This window comes from Bos mutus, chromosome 7 (assembly GCF_027580195.1).
Source record: "Bos mutus isolate GX-2022 chromosome 7, NWIPB_WYAK_1.1, whole genome shotgun sequence".
NCBI lineage: Eukaryota > Metazoa > Chordata > Mammalia > Artiodactyla > Bovidae > Bos > Bos mutus.
The window spans coordinates 26,957,460-26,976,953 of NC_091623.1; the positions used below are offsets into that span (position 1 = coordinate 26,957,460).

The following is a 19,494-nucleotide window of genomic DNA, read 5'->3' on the forward strand; positions in this document are numbered from 1 at the left end:
CTATGGAAAGCAATTAAGGCTTCAGGATCATTTCTACCTGTGAGCTGGGAATGAGATGGCAGGGATCACCAAGGCACTCTTCATGATGAGTAATAGCTTCTCTGGGTAAGGTAGCTTCTGTAACAGTGAGTTTTTTTTTTCTGTTAAAATAGGTAGATAAATGCACTTGAACTCTCAGATGCTGGTAGATTAATCTTCTCTATTTTGCCAAAATATTCTACAGAGAGTGTAGCCACTTCCCCCTCCCCGACCCCCCAGCCAGGAACACCAAGTTTTCCTCTCTTACTAAGGTGTAGGGCTTTCAGAAAATTGCTTATTATCCCAGAAGATTTACAGCCCTGTAGAAACTTCCCTAGGGAATAAAAGCAGCTACTGCTTTGAAGACTTGTGAATAGCTTCACATCTAAGAGTGGAACTGTAGTGTTCAAAGGCACAGCATGAGCAGTTTTGTCATTGGTGAGGCTGGTTTTTCTGGATATGGAGCATGTGATTTCCTGTTGGTAGAACCTGAGTTGTTGGAGAAATGGAAAGTCTTGTCATTCTTTGAGTCACCGGCAGAAGCACCTTGACAAATTATTGACCTATTTTAGTGGTGGGAAGAAACATGATTGAGATTTCTCAGTCTACCAGGATTCCAAAAATCTTTGGGCTTCCCTGGTGGCTCAGACAGTAAAGAATCTGCCTGCAATGCAGGAGACCAGGGTTTGATCCCTGGGTTGGGAAGATCCCCTGGGGTGGGGGCATGGCAACCCACTCCAGTGTTCTTGCGTGGAGAATCCCATGGACAGGGGATAGCCTTGTATGCTATCTTAAACTGATTGTTTTTGCTGAAAAGAGTTGACATTTTGCCTATTATGAATGTGGGCAGTAGGACTTGCAGTTGTTCATTTAGAGTATGAAGTTGATACAAAACGTGTAAAAACATTAAGATTGGGTACCTTGTGTAGAGAACCTCTTTTGCACCACTGAAAATTGGATAATTGCCAACTATTTAGATATACTTGGTGGAGAACAGCTGTTTCCATGGCATTGAAGCAATGTCTGCCTGAACCATATGTTTTCCAATACAAATACAAGGTGTTTGTTTGTTTTTTTTTTTTAATTCAGAATGTTCTCATTCTTTATTGGAGTTCTGCTATTATGACAAATTAAAAGACAGCAGGAAATGTTTAGGACCACATAACACAGATCCATTTCCATAAAACAGGTCAGTCCTTTAGAAAAGGACATTCCAGAAAAAATCCATTCTATGCCCATAGTAAGTTTCAGAATAGATTAAACACTTTGGACATAGAGAAGGTGTAATAGAAAGCAATGTGGACTGAAATAATTTGATTTCCATTCTCCAGGCTCAGGTTGAAGGAGGTGGGAATGCTAGACGATGAGAATACCATCCTGAGCCTTCTTTGTGACTCAGCATATTATCAACTTCAATCTGAATAATTATGTGTCTGTGGGTACAGTGGGCACCTATGGCTGTTTAACGTGTTTTGAAAATACTCTTGTTTGTCTTGATCATGTCCCCATTTTTTTTGTTCTACCTGTTGGGATATGATGCAGAAGTCTGCACCAGAATCCCTTGCTGCTTAGGGTACAAAAAGAGCTCATAACCTAGATTTCCTCATTTGGACACACCTGCACTGGGGGCAGCTGAGGAAGGAACAGGACTGGGATGTGTTCCCACATGGACTCGTCTCCTGGCACGCGTCGCGGCAGGTGGGGTCTTGCTTGTCTGATGCCCAGGCCCAGGTATGCTCAGGGTTGGGCACTGGGGGTGGCAGCAGTGGCATTTTCATTAGGACGCTTCCCCATGGGTGGATAGGGATTGTTCTCAGGCACTTGATGACTCACTGATTCTCCCTGTAAGTCTTCTTATCTGCTTCTCCTTGAGATTCTGGACACAAAACATGGTAACAGAGAAGTCATTTCACTTCAGCAGAAATAGATTAGAAGTGCTTCGGAAAAGGAAGAGTCAAAGTTGTCCATAGCATAGGGAGGTGGGAGGGGAGTTCAGGAAGGGGAACACATGTACACCTGTGGCGGATTCATGTCAATGTATGCCAAAACCAAGACAATATTGTAAAGGAATTAGCCTCCAATTAAAATAAATAAATTTATATTGAAAAAAAGATAATGAGAAAAATAAAAAACCTAGGCAGATTTCATCTGCCTTCAAATTTGAAGGTTCTTTTCTTAATTAAATATGAGATTTTCCCTTTTAACTTTTCCCATAGCTGTACAAGGAAAGGCATTACAGAAAAAGATCTTGAGTATTTTCAGGGCTTGTAAAATAGTATGAAGGAAATAAAAATTATCTAAATTCATCATTTGGGATAATTTGTCATTAGCTTTTTTTTTATGCTACAGGTTTATTGAGATATAGCTGACTTACAATGTTGTATAAGTTTAAAGTGAATAGCCGATGATCTGATACATGTATGTATTGTGAAATGATTCCCACAATACAGTTAGTTAACATATTCATCACTTCATAGTTATCTTAACATATCCATCACTTCATAGGTATCGTGTGTGTGTGTGTGTGTGTACAGAGAGAACTTTTAAGATCTACTATCTTAGCAACTTCCACATGTAAAAATACAGTATTGCTAATTGTAGTTGCCATGTTGTATATTAGATCCTCAGAACTTATTCATCTTGTAATTGGAAATTTGTACTATTTGACCGCTTTTATCCATTCCCTGCTGCCGCCCCTGCCTCTACCTTATTTCAGTTAACATAGTGCTCTCAAAGTTCATTCATATTGTCACAGATGGCAGACTTTCCTTTTTTATGGGTGAATAATATTCTTTCATCTATATTATCTATCTATCTCACCTTTTTTCTATTCATCTGTCAGCAGACACTCAGCTAACTTCTTCTTGGTTATTATAAATAATCCTGCAGTGAAAGCAATGAATAATAATTGCTTATTATTGCTAAATAATTCAGCTTATTTAGGCTACACTCATCTGGACAGCCCTGGTTCAAACTGTGGGTTGACTGGATTTGGTTCCAGAATGTGAATCTGCTCCATATACATTTGTTTTGGAAACAGGCTGAAGGGGCTGTAGCTCCCAGGGGCATACTCTTCTCATAGCACTGACACACTGAAAAGCAAGAGCCAAGCCAAACTGTGGGAACAGATTTAAGACCTTGATTGTATCATGTCCACTGATAGACCAAAGCAGATCGAACTTAGCATCCATAGGCCATGAGAGTACACTGTCCACTGGGGCAGAGAGAGTAGCATGAATACTAATGATCAGCAGTGGCACCAACGACATCGCTAGTCATTATATTCTTCACCATCATGAATTCATGGGTAAGAAAACCCCCTGAATCCCATGACACTTAAGACTACCCTTGGTGGAGCACTTTGCTGTGTACCTAATAATCATGGTTGTCTTGAGGAAGAGCATTTGTGAAGTTTGAGTTGCACGTTGAATGAGCTGTTTTGTTTTGTTTTTTGACATATCATCTTTACTTAAAAAAGAGTGGCTGGAAGACAAGCTAGTTATTCTGAATTGGATATTTGGCAGAAATTTATTGATAATGAATAAAGTGAGCCTGCTACTTCATGGCAGACACCACTGGCAGTATTTGTGGCAAATGATACAATTTTAGCTTTCTGGTGAAACTAAAATTTTGGAAAATTTGTATCTACCATCATGAGCTTGACAACTTCTTAATACTTAAAGACTTTTATGAGATTGTAATCATAATAGCAAATGTGCTTTTAAAAAATATTGTATGATAAAAATGTGTCAACAGTTGAAATGTGTATATGACTCATTGAATCAATATTTTCCAACTAACAGTGCATGGTCTTAGAAAATTATGTGTGGGTGAAAATTCTATTTAAAGTTTAAGATAGACCAATGGATTTTAGTCTTAGAGAGTGCAAAAGGTTTGATTCCGTTTCAGAGTCTACTTGCTTCTACTCTTTGAGAAGCTGCTGGTTGAGTTTTGATGCAGCATCAAAGAAGAATATCCATAAGTATACTGCTTCCTTTCTTCCATTTGCATGTATATTTTTGAGAGACTGCATTTTCTTTATATACTTCAACCAAAACATAATTTTGTAGCAGGCAGAATGCTGAAGTAGGTAACAGAATCCAACCTTCTATTAAGACAGTAAAGAGATTTGCAAAAGTATAAACCAATGGCATTCTCACTAACTTTTTGTTTTGGAAATAGTTATTATTTTTTTTAAATATGTCATTTATGCTGGTATACATTCACTTTATTATTGTAATTCTGGAATTAATAGCTTAAACATTTTTTAATTTAAAAAAGTTTCAGTGGATATAACCCACATTAACAAAAGCTCTTTGAGGTCCTTAGTAATATTGAGTGTAAAACAGATTTGGTTCCAAACAAATTTTTAATTGCTACCTGAATAAATCATTCTTGGGGAATTTTGCATTTCAGTTTTATGAGGCTATACCAAGCAAGTTATATAGTCAGCAGTAGATTAGGATGACCTCCCAATTTGGATATGAAACAGGGAATAACAATCAGTATCAGTCACATAAATAATTAAGTCCAAAAGAAAAACAAAGCTTTAAAAAGCCTGACCCTTTGTTCACACGCACTAAAGACCGATGAGCTTGGTTACTGACACGAGATGGTAAATGCCACTCTTGGTCTCTAGGGAGGCTCTTTGCTTTGCCATGTCACATACATGCTTTTTTGATGTCAGATACTGGTCTTCTGTGTGCTTTCCTTGTGTTTAATACCTCCAACATATGGCTTGTTTCTCTGTCTACCTTTTATAATGTCATTTCACTGGGGGCTTTGAGACTAGTATGAGGAATAATCAGAAGACTACAGTTCTGTTTCAAGTGGGTTTCCTTATCAAAAATACATAGCATTATATGACATTCTTAGGACTCAGTGCTTCTGCTGATGGCATATAATACAGAGTTGAATAAAACTATTCAGTTCGACATAGTCAAGTGTATTATTACCTGATATAGAGCATAAAAACAGAAGAGGGAAAGCAGCTGGGTGAAAATAGCCAGAGAAAGGAAAGAAAGATGTTTTCCTGCTGCTTTTCTGATGTCAGCACTTCTTTTTCTGAGCTTTGAATGTATCTCTTCATTTCCTCTCTCCCTGGGACTCTGGCTTCTCAGCTAGAGTTTGATAGAACTTGAAGCGTGCCATCGGTACAGTGAAGTCACCTGTGCTCAAATGTGTCCTCGCCACTTATTAGCTCTGTGACCTTGATCAAGTGACTTCGCCTGTCTGTGTTCCAGTTCCCTTCCTCTAGGATGGAGATAATAATTGAGTCTACATCACTGAATGGAGATTAAGTGAAACAATCCACGTGCCACGCTCAGCATCTTACCTGCTACCAGTGAGTCCTCCGTGGATATCAGCCGCGACTCGTGCCCTCATTGGTGCTTTTATCTCAACTGTACTTTAAATGAGTAGGAAAAGCAAAAGAGCTATATTAGATACTTCAACAAATGCATGTTAAATTAATATATACCAGGCTTTGTGCTAGGGTTAGGAGATACAAGATGAATGAAAACAGTGTCCAGAAGGGCAGATGCCTTGTCCAGGTAGCATATTATTTTATTCCTAGCCTCTATCCAGCTGTCTGACATAGAGTAGATATTTTAAAAATGTGTGCCAAAATCAAATAATCAGCCTATGAGGTAACTATAATTACTCTTACCATTTTGCAGGTAAGCTAAAAGGTAGGAAGATTCATTTATTCCATGTCACCTAGCTGTTGCTGCTGCTGCTGATGCTAAGTCGCTTCAGTCGTGTCTGACTCTGTGCGACCCCAGAGATGGCAGCCCACCAGGCTCCCCTGTCCCTGGGATTCCCCAGGCAAGAACACTGGAGTGGGTTGCCATTTCCTTCTCCAGTGCATGAAAGTGAAAAGTGAAAGTGAAGTCTCTCAGTCGTGTCCGACTCTTCGTGACCCCATGGACTGCAGCCTACCAGGCTCCTCTGTCCATAGGATTTTCCAGGCAAGAGTACTGGAGTGGGGTGCCATTGCCTTTTCCCGTCACCTAGCTAGTAAGTGACAATCAGAACTGAAACCACCTCAGGTTGACTCAGCTTGGAGTTGGTATGCTGCGTCTCTAGGAAGGCAATGCTAACACTGGCTATCATGGTGCTTGAGAGGTATGCATTGGGATCCTTAATTTCTAGTTTCTAAAGAGTGTCATCACCCTGCAGGTAATCCAGCTGTTCCACAAAATATATCCTAAGTATTTACTGAGTATTCACGTTTGTGAATAGGACACTGTACTAATGTTTGCGGACCTATCAGTTGACATGAAAGATGTTAGTGAAACTTACACCCCATCCAGGGGGACAGCCACTAGTTAATTAATTATGTGATTTGCCTTTGTGATGAATTCTGTATGTGAGTGTTTATCAGAAATTTTAACTTAATCTGATTGAGTGGTCAGAAAGTCTATCCCAGTGAAGGGGTTTTTAAATTGAGCTCTGAAGGGTAAATAGAAAATAATTAACTAGACAATAAATTGAGAACCTTTCTGGCAGAATAGTAGGTACCCAACAAGGACTTGGGACACTGCTGTAAAAGGAAGAAGGCCAGGGGTGAGAAAGGCAGTAAGATGCATGAAGCTGTAGAGACAGGATAGGGCCAGGTTATCCAGAACTTCAGAACCAGGTTAAGCATTTTGGTCTTCCCCTAACTTCAGTAGGATTTATAGAAAAGTGTGTTGTGACAAGATACACAGTTTAGAAAAATCACAGTCTGAAAGGACTCACAGGCGAACGCTGTTGAAAGATGTCAATGTAGACCAGGATAATGAACTGGAGGTGGAGAAAAGTGGGTAGATTTGAAAGCTATACCCATGGGATAGACTTTATAGACTCAGTAACATAGATCAGGTAGATGAGCAGGAGGCCAATCCTATTTTGTGGGACCTGAAGCTTATGGAACTGGGAAGCTCCTCCAGAAATTGATTTTCTATAAAAAGGGAGGTCCACAGACCTTGCATGCAGAACTCAATGAGGTCGAGATGATTAAGGGAAGGGGCTTCCTTTCCTGCAGCTCGTTTTATTGAGGGACAACCCTTTCCCCAGAATCTTTTGCAGCATTTCTCTCAAGCGTAGGAGGTTGGATAGAAAAATAGATGATCCATTTCAATTTTAAGACTCTCTGACTGTGGCGGGTAGAAAACAATCTAGGCAGGCACGTTATCTGTGAGACAAAAAGGCAATCCACACCCATGCTCCGGTAGCAAAATACAATTATTTAACAAGATACTTTTGAAAGAATAATGTATGCTTGGACAACAGAGATAAACTGAGTGGTACTCAACAAACTGGGACAATGACCAGTCTGTCTATTATGGACATGAGTGACTGGGTGGGTACCTTCTTTTCTCTTCTCAGTTGTCGCCCCTCATGAAGATGAGTTCCAGCTCTTCCTGGGATCACTGTGGGTGGACTCTGACTCATCCCCTCGTTGGTAATGGTTGGCACCTGTTTTCTGTCAGCTAATGTGTGCTGCAGCATTTTGTACTGAGGCAAGGAGGAGGCACGAGCTGTACACGCTCAGAAATAATCAGGGATGTGGTGGTTGTAAGCCTTACTTGTGGTAGAACCCAGAATCATGCTGGGAAAGTATTAACTGGAGATGGTTTGCTGGAAGATCACGTCTCCCCACATGAGCTGAGAGAATACTAATCCTGGAAGATGGTCCAGGAAACAGGGGTTATGTCTGGAGAAATGAATATCCCTCTGGAAGAGTGAGGATCCAAAGCATTGTTTTGAGAGGACTTCTGAGAACTCCTACACAGTAAAGGAATAAAAAAAACTCACTGTTCATTCACTTTTTCACTACTGCACTTGACCAGGGAGTCCCTTTTTAAGATACCTACCCACACACCACAGATTAAGAATATACTTTGGGGGATAAAAAGATACATTAACATCAAGACAGGAAGGGCAAGGAGTGGGGAGAAAAATAAAATGGCCCACCATAGTAGAAAATGCCTAGAGTTTATGCCCAGCCTAGCGACATCCTGGTTTTCAATATGTTTTGGTAGCCCTTGGGCTGGACTACACATAAATTTATGTGGAGCTGATTCTTGATCCAAAGGATGCCTGAGCTAGTGGGTTGGTCTCTTGGTCCTTTAAGAAAAGGGCTTTGGTTCATTTCAAAATAGGTCAAAGTGATTATTGAGAAGGACAACTGCCTCTCTCATTTTTCAATATATTGAGATTTGAAATTTTGAGTAAAGAAGCAGCATAAAACTATCTAGTTGTTCCTGGAAGTGTAAGATTGTCTATTAAGGTATCAGTTTGAAAAATTTGGAGCTACAACTGAAAAGTCAAAGAGGATGACATAGTGAAGAGTCAGGGTCAGATAGACTAGTTTTAAAATTCTGGCTTGGCTCTGTGATCTTGGGCCAGTGACCTCACCTCTCTGAATCTCATTTTCAGTATCTGTAAAAACATTTCCCTTGTAGCATAATGCAAGCATTAGAAATAATACCTCCATTCTCATGAATTATCTCATTATTGACAAAATATAGAACCCATATGCTTAATATGCAGTAAATGTTCACTTAATAAAAAGCTATTTCTATTCATTCTAATGGCAGAAAAGAATTGATAGTATAGGACACACAGTATCCATTTGATCCCATGCTATAAATATTTTCTAAGATATATGTCCTCTTTTTGTCTTGCTAATGTAAGGCAATAGCCTGAAATTTCTGCCAGGTTAAAAACCTCATTTCTGCTGCTTGTTATCTATGTGACCTTGAGCAAATCACAGCACCTCTCTCTGCCTCAATTCTCTAATCTAAAAATAGGGACATGTATTATTTATCTCCTATTTCTTTTGCAATTCCTGGGTGCCTTCAGCTGAGCAATGCACTGTGCTGCTGATACAATAAAGGACTCGTTGTTTTTAACATCAACATTTCTCAATATTTTATAAAATGCTTGCATTTGAAAATTCCCAACTCATTTCACACACAAAAAATGATTGGCCATGAGACAAATTTAGCCCACGATTTCCTTTTTTCTTCATCTCCTTTCTCTTCAGTTGTCACCTCTAGCTTTCCTTGGCTTTGAGTAGCTGTTCTTTGACACTCTCTTCTCATTGTGGTCCAGTCTTCATTGGCTACAATTAAATGGTTTCCAATGTGACCCTAGGAGAAATTTCCCATTGGAATGACAATTCTCAAGGCACCATCACTTTGACCAGCAATAATTTATGGTATTTCCATCTTCTTTATCGATTCTAATTTTTTTTCCTTTCTTAAATTTGTAGACAAGAACTACAAATTCACATCTACTTGACTCTCTTTTCACAGCACCACGATAATAATACGAGCAGTAGTTTCACTAATAATAAAAACTAACATTTATTGAAAATTTATTAGGCATAGGAACCATACTAAATAACTTATCTGCATTATCTTATTTAATTTTATGAGCAGTAGACTTCATTGTCATAAATGAAGAAGCAGAACTCAGAAAGGTGAAGTAACCTCAAGAGCACACAGCTAGAATACGGTAGAGTCAGAATTCACATTCACTTGCGGCTGATGGAAGAGCCTACACCTTTAGCCACTTTGTGTTGCTGTTGCATTTTCAGACTTGCCCTTTTTAAAAGCCTCTTGATGAAAGTGAAAGAGGAGAGTGAAAAAGTTGGCTTAAAGCTCAACATTCAGAACATGAAGATCATGGCATCCGGTCCCATCACTTCATGGGAAATAGATGGGGAAACAGTGGAAACAGTGTCAGACTTTATTTTTCTGGGCTCCAAAATCACTGCAGATGGTGACTGCAGCCATGATATTAAAAGACGCTTACTCCTTGGAAGGAAAGTTATGACCAACCTAGACAGCATATTCAAAAGCAGAGACATTACTTTGCCAACAAAGGTTCGTCTAGTCAAGGCTATGGTTTTTCCAGTGGTCATGTATGGATGTGAGAGTTGGACTGTGAAGAAAGCTGGGTGCCGAAGAATTGATGCTTTTAAACTGTGGTGTTGGAGGAGACTCTTGAGAGTCCCTTGGACTGCAAGGAGATCCAACCAGTCCATTCTAAAGGAGATCAGCCCTGGGATTTCTTCGGAAGGCATGATGCTAAAGCTGAAACTCCAGTACTTTGGCCACCTCATGCGAAGAGTTGACTCATTGGAAAAGACTCTGATGCTGGGAGGGATTGGGGGCAGAAGGAGAAGGGGACAACAGAAGATGAGATGGCTGGATGGCATCACTGACTCGATGGACATGAGTTTGGGTCGGCTCCGAGAGCTGGTGATGGACAGGGAGGCCTTGGTGTGCTGCGATTCATGGGGTCGCAGAGTTGGACATGTCTGAGCAACTGAACTGAACTGAATAATGATGCAAGAAGTAAGTGTCAAGGATATAAGGCAGAACCAGACATAGAGGCTACTCTCCTCACATCAGAACATCATCTAGATTGATGATCAAAACAGATAAGTCATCTGATGCTGGGGCTGCAAGAGACAGCGATAGAGCTAACGGTAGAAGAAAACAGTCACAACAGCCTTGGAGGAACAGATCTGAGATTGTTTCCCCCTACCTTCTCCTATGAACAAGAACCCTTTTTGAGCCTGTGGGCCCTTCCCCAGGTAGGTAAATGTTCAATGAAGATACCTACAACATGGGCTCTATGGAGGTAGAGGGTGTGTGGCTGTGGATGAGAGTGAAAGTGCTTTGTGGAGTTCCGGGCAAACTGTTTGGAATACAATGGAGGCCGGTTTTAGAAACCAGGAAGTGATTTTTGCCTCCTTTGCACATGCCCTGGGAATGGTGGACACATAATGGCCATAGTCACCTCTTTTTCATGCACTGATGATAAGGTTGCGTGTGTTAGTCACTCAGTTGCATCTGACTCTTTGTGATCCCATGGACTGTAGACCGCCAGGCTCCTCTGTCCATGGGATTTCCCAGGCAGGAATACTGGAGTGGATTGCCATTTCCTGCTCCAGGGGATCTTCCTGATCCAGGGATCAAACCCAGGTATCCTGCATTGCAGACAGATTCTTTACCATCGGAGTCCCTAGGAAGGCAAGAATAGTGCTCACTTAGGAGAAGGCAATGGCGACCCACTCCAGTACTCTTACCTGGAAAATCCCATGGACAGAGGAGCCTGGTAGGCTGCAGTCCATGGGATTGCGAAGAGTCAGACATGACTGAGTGGCTTCATTTTCACTTTTCACTTTCCTGCATTGGAGAAGGAAATGGCAACCCACTCCAGTGTTCTTGCCTGGAGAATCCCAGGGATGGGGGAGCCTGGTGGGCTGCCGTCTATGGGGTCGCACAGAGTCGGCCACAACTGAAGTGACTTGGCAGCAGCAGCAGCAATATACAAGCAATACAAATTATACAAATGTACAAATTGCAGGCTAAAACCGAAGTGAGCCAAAGCTTCTTCATTATTTTGTGACAGAACTTGATTTCTGTTAAAAGTTGCTTTTCTAATTAGTGGTATGAACTTGATCTCAGCCAATCACGTTTTCTTCCCTTACTCTGGGGTTTCATCTAGCTTCTGAGAGAGGCCAGTGGACTGTGACAGTTTTGGATGAGGGAGAGAGGGGAGCATAGATGTCTGCTCTGAGCTACCTTCTTCTGAAGCCATTGTCAGCTGAAACATCCATTCTAGTCTTTGGGAAGTCTTGTGCTGATGATCAGTGTGGCTCCATTGTGTTACTCCTTGCAGGTTTGTGAGAGTCAGTTTTTCTCTCTGCTTTTGTTTACCTCCTAAATAAACTACCTGAACCCAGTCATTCATTGTCTGAGGCTCTGCTTTTAGGAGGAGCTGAACTAAGATCTTTAAAGATGAAAATTTCAGAGCTTGGGTAGGGTCTTTGTTTATCCTTGGGATCAGTATTAAGAAGTTTATGGCTTAATACTGGCTCTTTTTTGTACTTTAGGCTCAGGAATGGAGAAGGCAATGGCACCCCACTCCAGTACTCTTGCCTGGAAAAATCCCATGGACAGAGGAGCCTGGTGAGCTGCAGTCCAGGGGGTCGCGAAGAGTCAGACACGACTGAGCGACTTCACTTTCACTTTTCACTTTCATGTGTTGGAGAAGGAAACAGCAACCCACTCCAGTGTTCTTGCCTGGAGAATCCCAGGGACAGGGAGCCTGGTGGGCTGCCGTCTATGGGGTCGCACAGAGTCGGACATGACTGAAGCGACTCAGCAGCAGCAGCAGGAGGCTCAGAAAGGCACAGTTTGAAAGGGTATCGGTAGTGGAATGAACATGTGGAACTTTTTCTTTCATTATTTTGTGATACAGTAAGGCTGTGTAACCAACTACTCAAAGACTGTTGTCAAGGTGACAAGTTCAGTTTATTTAGGCTGCACTCATCTGGACAGCTCTGCTTCAGACTGTGAGTTGCCTGGATTTAGCTCCAGAATGTGAGTCTGCCTTGTATACATTTGTTGTGGAAACAGGCTGAAGGGGCTGTAGCTCCCAGAAACATGCTCTTCTCATAGCACTGATGCACTGAAAAGCAAGATACAAGCCAAACAGATTTAAGATCCTTGATTGCCTTCTGTCTGCTAGTATTTCACTGACCAAAGCAGATCAAGCTTAGCATCCATAGGCCACGAAGGTACACTGTCCACCAGGGCAGAGAGAGTAGCGTGAATAATAATCACCATCATGTGTATTAGTGTTATAGCCTTGCAAAATTATCAGGCAGTTAGGAAATGCGCTTCCTTCTTCTGGGTTTAAATTTATATTTAGGAATTGTCTGTCCTTGAGACATGTGTGTGTGTTTGTGTTTTTACTTGCAGCCTGCGCATGGTTAATCCAGGACTTACTAAGTGGACATTCCAAAGAAATCAAACTATCTTTAATCCCCCTGGTGGGAAGACTTTGAAGATGGCTAGATGTGGAGAACAAAAACAAGTTGAATAGTCCTTCTGGAATTCTTGAGAAATCATTTTGGTTTTACTGAGTATTTATGACTTAGGAAGGGGGAATGCAGTCTGGGGGGGAACCAACCTCTGCGTAGGAAGGCGTCAGATTCTGAAATGGTGGGTGCAAAATCCTGGAATAAGGGTTTGGAGCAGGAGAGAAAATGGGCTGAGAATAGGAGATCAGAATTAGAAACTAGCGGGCTTCTGACGAGGGGCCCCTGAGAAGAATTTAATGCTGAGTTGCTGTAATCTGGCTGGTAAACAAAGTCACAATTAGTAAACTGTTGCAAATGACTGCTCTCACATGCTGTCCCTGTAGTTATTATTTTTTTCCTCAGCACTTCAGTTAATGCTGTCACACAACTTTGTGTGTTGTCAAAAAAAAAAAAAAAAAGTGGAAGACTGGCCTCTAAAGCAAGGGAAATATACCTGTTAAAGTAGATTCTTAAATTGCCTTTAAGAAAGCCCAGTGAACTTAATGGAAACCTTCGCCTTTTAGTTTTTACAGTTCATTTAGGAAATATAATAAGAGAAGGAGATCCTGTTTTTGTTGGAAACATAAGCTTCTTTTTTCTTTTTGCCTTAGTGAGGAACCATTTATTCTTCAGATTTATAAGCATATTGTACATATTCTGGTTAATACATCAAGCGTATAATGTGGGAGTTCCTTTAAAAATGTTAAGATCGCACATGTTAAACTCAGCTACACATTATATTAGGTTATGAGACAAATGTCACTTTTAATACCACAACATATACATATTACACTTTTTTTTTTTTCTCACTGACAGAGGAACATGCCTTTCAAAAATATTTTATTGGATGAAATGTTTTTACTCTCAGGAAAATTTTGGTTTTTAATATAATTTATTATGCCTTTTAAAATTCTATTTGATAAAAGCATTTGGTAAAGCATTACAAATACCTGTAAAGAAAATATAGTTTAAAATTCTGAGGGAAATATTATATAAGTTTCTTCTTTTTACATTTTCACAAAAATCCACACAGGTACTAAGAAAGACTGACAAAAATATTTCAAGTCTGAACAATATGTTCCATGTTGGAAACATTCAAACATGACTTTATTTAACTATTAAAGCTTCTCTTGATTGAACCTTTGGCTATGGTCCAATGGTTGGTTGGGGTTTTAACCAGAAAAAGATACTGTTAGAAGGATGAAAAAGAAAGCTTCATACAAATTAGCACTAGTTTGGGAATGGGGTCAGGAGGTGTTTTCATCTGTTATTTTTTATTGGCCTCTCTGGGCCTTAGCTTTATTTTTTCATTGATTTATTTTTAACTCATTGAAAACTTAGTTATTTTTTTTTCATTGTAACTCTCTGGTACTTTTCAGCTTTATGTAATACTTTTTGATGTGCTGCAATTTTCCAAAATTCTATTTAACACTGTGAATCATACAACATGTGATACCTCCATGATAGAGAGATACTGCCATTCCTTCAGGGGGACATCCTCAATACATCGTGCGTATTGCTCTAGAAATACCCTCATTCTGCACAATCGGGGGTGAAAGTCTGTCTTACCAAATTCACTTTAAAGCAAGTGACAGACCCTAGGGTTCCCCTGATCTACTTCAATGGTGTTCTCTTCCTGGTCCAGCAGCCTAATGAAGTTCAGAGTTCATGGAAGGATCGCAAACAGCCGACTGAGTGGGAGAATGCCAGTACTGTCAGTGACTGGAGCCTTTGTGAGAGCGAGAAACTAGGGCCTCGGCCAATTCATGAATTAGAATATGTGAGCATCTGGGTGAGGTGAGATAAAACACGTAAGTAAAACAAGATTTCAGGGGTATTTTCAAGGGTCTAAAATACCTTTTCTTTTTTGGCCAATAAATTAGATCATGACAAATTCTTGTAATTATTGATTATCATACAGCTCCTACCTGAAAGAAGTTGGGGATATTTTTTCCCTAATGCCTTTACACTGTGCATGTTCGTTTAGTGCAGGAATAGGCAAAATCAAATGCCTAATGAACGCGTGCCGGTCAGGCGGCCATGATAAGCAGCATGGGTGGAGAGGGTACCATGGGACGTGTGTCCAAGTCTGTAACTGCTCGGCAGCTGCTACTCAGCTCCGGTCAGCTGCTGCTGTGAGGGAAGATGCATCTGACAGTCAGGTTTTATGTGAAATCTTACAGTTCCAATAATCACTCCCATTTTTAAAACATTTAACATGCCAAACAAAATCTAGCTGAGGGTCAGATGCTGCCTGTGGGCGGCCAGCCTGTGTCCTCTGAGTTGAAGCTTGGAAACAATTTGAGAATTTGGAGACTATCATCCGTAAGACTGGAGAAGCGCCTTCGGTGTCAAAGAACATAAACTCAAAGATCCAGAAAAACCTGCTCTAATGAATGTAGTTTAAAACACAACAAAACCTTCCATTGGCTCTCCCTATGATGAACATGTTCCTCTTATTACATTGCTTTTCCATGTTATGAGTGGTGATTTCCTGTTATGACCATTTAAAACAAAAATTATGACTAGGAATTGGCCAAGTCCCTAATACAAGCTTGTTCTAAGAAAGTGGTATCAATAGCTCTCTCAGTATTTAGTCTGTGGCTGAGAAAGGAGAATGTGAGGGGGAAGAGAGGAAGGCCAGCACTCACAGCCTGAGTCGCAGTCACCTTCAGATCCTTGGAGGCCTCTCCATGGTACACCAAGCAAAGAATATTCTGAAACTGCTCACACCAGCCAGTGCAGGGTTTGAGGCCTGTTTCCGGATCTGAATAACCCAGCCTTTCCCCAAAGTGACCTAACGGCCTCTTCCTGAATGAGCAGCACTTTGGAGCAGAAAAGCCTGGGATATGAATCTAATTAAGAGCTCCTTCATTAGAGACTTTCCAAGCCCTTCTCTGGCATCAAAATTTGAAGAATCATATGGCAAAGACAGGGGACAAGCTATTAGAAACTGTCTTCCTTCCTCTCATTTTTTTTTGCAGGTTGCTTTTTCAAAGTAATCTGTTGCCCTGTGTACCTTTTATTTTGAGACATGAAATGGGAGGCCCGAGTAGGTGTTCTCGTGTGGTATGAGGACCAGGTGTGAACTGTGGCCCCAGAAAGAACAAAACATTTGACTTGTGCAAGCAGGGAAGACGTGCTTTGTGCAATCAATTCAGGAAGTTGGATTTACTGCTTGAGCTCCTAGCTTTCAAATATCCAGTTTAGGGAGAAAAAGAAAAAGTACCACAAAGGATATTAGAAGCAGAAGAATCAATGACAAAACACCCACTTCAGACACAGGCAGAATCTAAGGGGGAAGGAAGAAGCGTGACTATCTCCAGCTTTGGACCAGCACGCATTTTAGTTTTCCTCCCTCAGAAGGTCCACCAGAGCTTGGAGCAGCCGGTCGTCCCTGTGCTTGTAAGGTTTCGTGTTGTAGAAGCCATCGACATAGTCGTTATACAGACTGTCCTCAGAGTCTTTAAGCTGGGAGGGTTTGTTCAGCCTTTCCAGGGCTTCATAGAAGTTTTCATAAGGGATGTTGGGCTTCGCGCTTGGGGGCTTCTTTGGTGATTGCTTTGAGGGTGAGTTTTTGCTGAAAGCGCTCTGCAGGAGTCTCAGCATGGCCTCAGAAGGGGCGCCCTCTGCCAGCTCATCCCTTCTGCCCCCGACTCCACTGCCACTGGGGCTTTGGGATGCCTGAGCGTTCTCATCCAGGCCCTCTTGTGTAGGCTGCTCCTGAAACACAGAAAGCCACCGGCCAAGGGGAGAAAGCTCGTTATTTAGGAGCCAGCAAGGCAGCTACAACACACACCCACTGCCTGTCCCTCACGAGGCTGTCTGGGGAGCAGAGAGAGTGCAAAGCTTGGACTCATACTAACTGGGGTTTCAGTCTGCATTTTCCCATTCACTAATTCATCTTTGAAGCGAAGTGAAATAAGAGTCACTCAGTCATGTCTGACTCTTTGTGACCCCATGGACTATCCAGTCTATGGAATTCTCCAGGCCAGCATACTGGAATGAGTAGCCTTGCCCTTCTCCAGGGGCTTTGGCACCTTTTTAAGTGGGGAAGTTCAGAGGAAGTTCTCCCTGAACTTCCCCTGTCATATGGCAGGAAGAATTCCTCCGTTTCTTGTGGGTTTTGAAGTCTGAATGGGATGATGTAGGTGAGTGCGCGTACCTGTTGGTTTCCTTTGCTTTTCGGCCTGCTATAGTAGAATGCATGTTATTTAATAACACTGAATTCATTCACTTTAATGTCTTTTTTTTTTTATCATATATATAATTTTTTTATTTTTTTAAATTTTATTTTACTTTAAAGTCTTAAGTTCTGGATGGAAAAGTTAATTGTAAAAGATAGTATGGCCTTATCATATGGAAAATCAACAGTGTGGCAATCCCTTTCCTCCCATCCATGTTTTGGGAAGGAGCTGCTGCTAAGACAGGCAGGAACTCCTGCAGAGGCACCAGTAATGCTGTTGTGTGGCAGCTCTCTGGAGGCCTCTTGCTCTGTTAGGAGCTGCCCTTTCAGCTGTTGAATTGTCAGAAAGGGTCTGGGAAGAGCCTTGGGCAGTGGTCTAGGAAAGGGGGGCACTGGAGAGATCAGAGAAGCGTTTCTTGGTCACCTGTTGTGGAACTATTTCACTATTTTAACAATCAAAAGAAAAGTGAAAGTGAAGTTGCTCAGTCGTGTCCAGCTCTTTGTGATCCCATAGACTATAGCCCACCAGGCTCCTCCGTCCATGGGATTTTCCAGGCAAGAGTACCGGAGTGGGTTGGCATTTCCTTCTCCAGATCTTCCCAACCCAGGGATTGAACCCAGGTCGCCTGCATTGTAGGCCGACATTTTACCATCTGAGCCACCAGGGAAGTCCTTAACAATCAAAGGGCTCTGTTAATACCCCTTAGGGAATCTTGGAGGAAAATTTCCTGCAGGGTGCCCCCTGCCTCCAGGACTGTGATGAGGAGGCCTCTGTGATAGGGCCCCAGCGGAAGCTATTTTGCAGAATGTAAATGGGGCTAGAATATGAGCTGAGGCCTTCACACAGCTAGTTTATACCTTTCTTGAATAAAGAATGTCTTTGTATCTTCCAAAACACCCGTCACAGAGCCAGGCCTGTTCAGGGAAGGTCGTCCTGGAAACTCTGATAACCTACCTGCTACGATCTGAGGCACAGTGCCAGAGGCCTGGGGGGACACACAGATAAAGAAAATGTGTTTTCTGCCCATCATCTGATAAGGGAGAAGCCAGTGGCTTCTGGCTGAGACCTGGGAATGTAACTGACTGACTTCAGCTTTCCTCAGCAAGTTTCTGAGAAAAACCGGAATTCTGTAGCTCCCCTTGGAGTTACCAAGAAGCATCAGTTAAGGAATTAGTAAAGAGAAGCGTGCATGATTTGGTCACTTGACCCTTGGTCTTCTTTCTGTAAAATGAACATACTGAGATCTATCCTTTTTAGGTTATAAGCATTATAAGTTAAATGAGACAGTGTGGAAAATCCTTTAAAACTAGGTGCAATACCAACATTAGGTATATGTGAGCCTACAAAAAGATAGCTTTCTTTAAAATTTGATACTGTTCTAAATGGAGAAAATTCATGTTCAAGAATTGAATAATATTGAATTCATTCATTTTAATTTCTAAATTTTGGATAAAAGAAGAAGTGAGACAATTTTTTATCAAAAATAAAGTTCACTTCTACTCCCTTTCCTCCCAACCCATTTTTTAACTCACTTCCTGCCTAAAAGGGGCAGGTTCACCCACTACATTGTTGATTGCGCGTGCATGCTAAGCCGCTTCAGTCATGTCCAGGTCTTTGTGACCCTATGGACCGTAGCCCACCAGGCTCCTCTGTCCATGGGATTCTCCAGGCAAGAATCCTAGAGTGGGTTGCCCTGCCCTCCTCCAGGGGATCTTCCTGACCGGGGGATTGAACCCACATCTCTTATGTCTCCCACATTGGCAGGCAGGTCCTTTACCACTAGCGCCACCTGGGAAGCCCAGTTCAGAGAAGAGCATGCCAGGAAGAACAGAGCCGCACGGACCTCCCCAGAGTCCACCACCTTTTCCACGCCTCTTCGGTCATTCTGCACGGTGTTGTAAGACGTGTACACCCGGGGCTGTTTCATGTGCTCTGGCTGGGAAGAGGTCCCGTGCAGGATCAGCTTCCAGGTCACAATTCTTCCTTCGTTTTGCATTCTTCCAGACTAACGAATAAGCATACATAATGTTAGTGTGTGTTCTGAGCAGTATAAAACACACGGCTTCAAGATAGCTGAGAGATTTTATAGTGAAAACCTAACTTTCAAATTCTGTGCATTCCGTGTGTAGAGCTCTGTGTACAAAGACATAAACCACTAGACTCACTCTTGTGATGAAAACGAGTAGTTGACAGGTTCAGAGATTTACAAACTGGTTGTTTTTAATTTATAAAGGAGAACTCTCTGTGTGAACCTTCTTTTCTATATTGCGTGTGTTCTTGAAAAGTTGACAGTACCTTATATAATGGGAATTATATTTACCAATTATCAACTTGTAGAAACATTCCATTGGAATGAAAGTCTAGAGTATTATAAATAGCCTTCAACACTGAGCAGTCCTTAAGAACTGTATATTTGTG

At 41.5% G+C, this 19,494-nt stretch overlaps 1 protein-coding gene and 1 long non-coding RNA gene across 3 annotated transcripts in view; one reads left to right on the plus strand and one right to left on the minus strand.

The window, feature by feature from the left end:
• Positions 1-19,494, plus strand: part of LOC138988609 (uncharacterized) — a 565,076-nt gene that overhangs the window by 340,401 nt on the left and 205,181 nt on the right. The window lies entirely within an intron of this gene.
• PCSK1 (proprotein convertase subtilisin/kexin type 1) overlaps positions 13,502-19,494 on the minus strand; it is a 46,313-nt gene continuing 40,320 nt past the window's right edge. The window contains exons 13-14 of one of the 2 annotated variants that reach the window (XM_070374773.1): positions 18,938-19,081; positions 13,502-16,612 (exon numbers count right to left, since the gene is read on the minus strand). In XM_070374773.1, the coding sequence (XP_070230874.1) occupies positions 16,235-16,612; positions 18,938-19,081 (522 nt within the window). In that variant the 3' untranslated portion in view covers positions 13,502-16,234. Of the gene's footprint in view, positions 16,613-18,919; positions 19,082-19,494 lie in introns of both variants that reach the window. The other variant, XM_005899299.3, reaches the window with a different exon arrangement.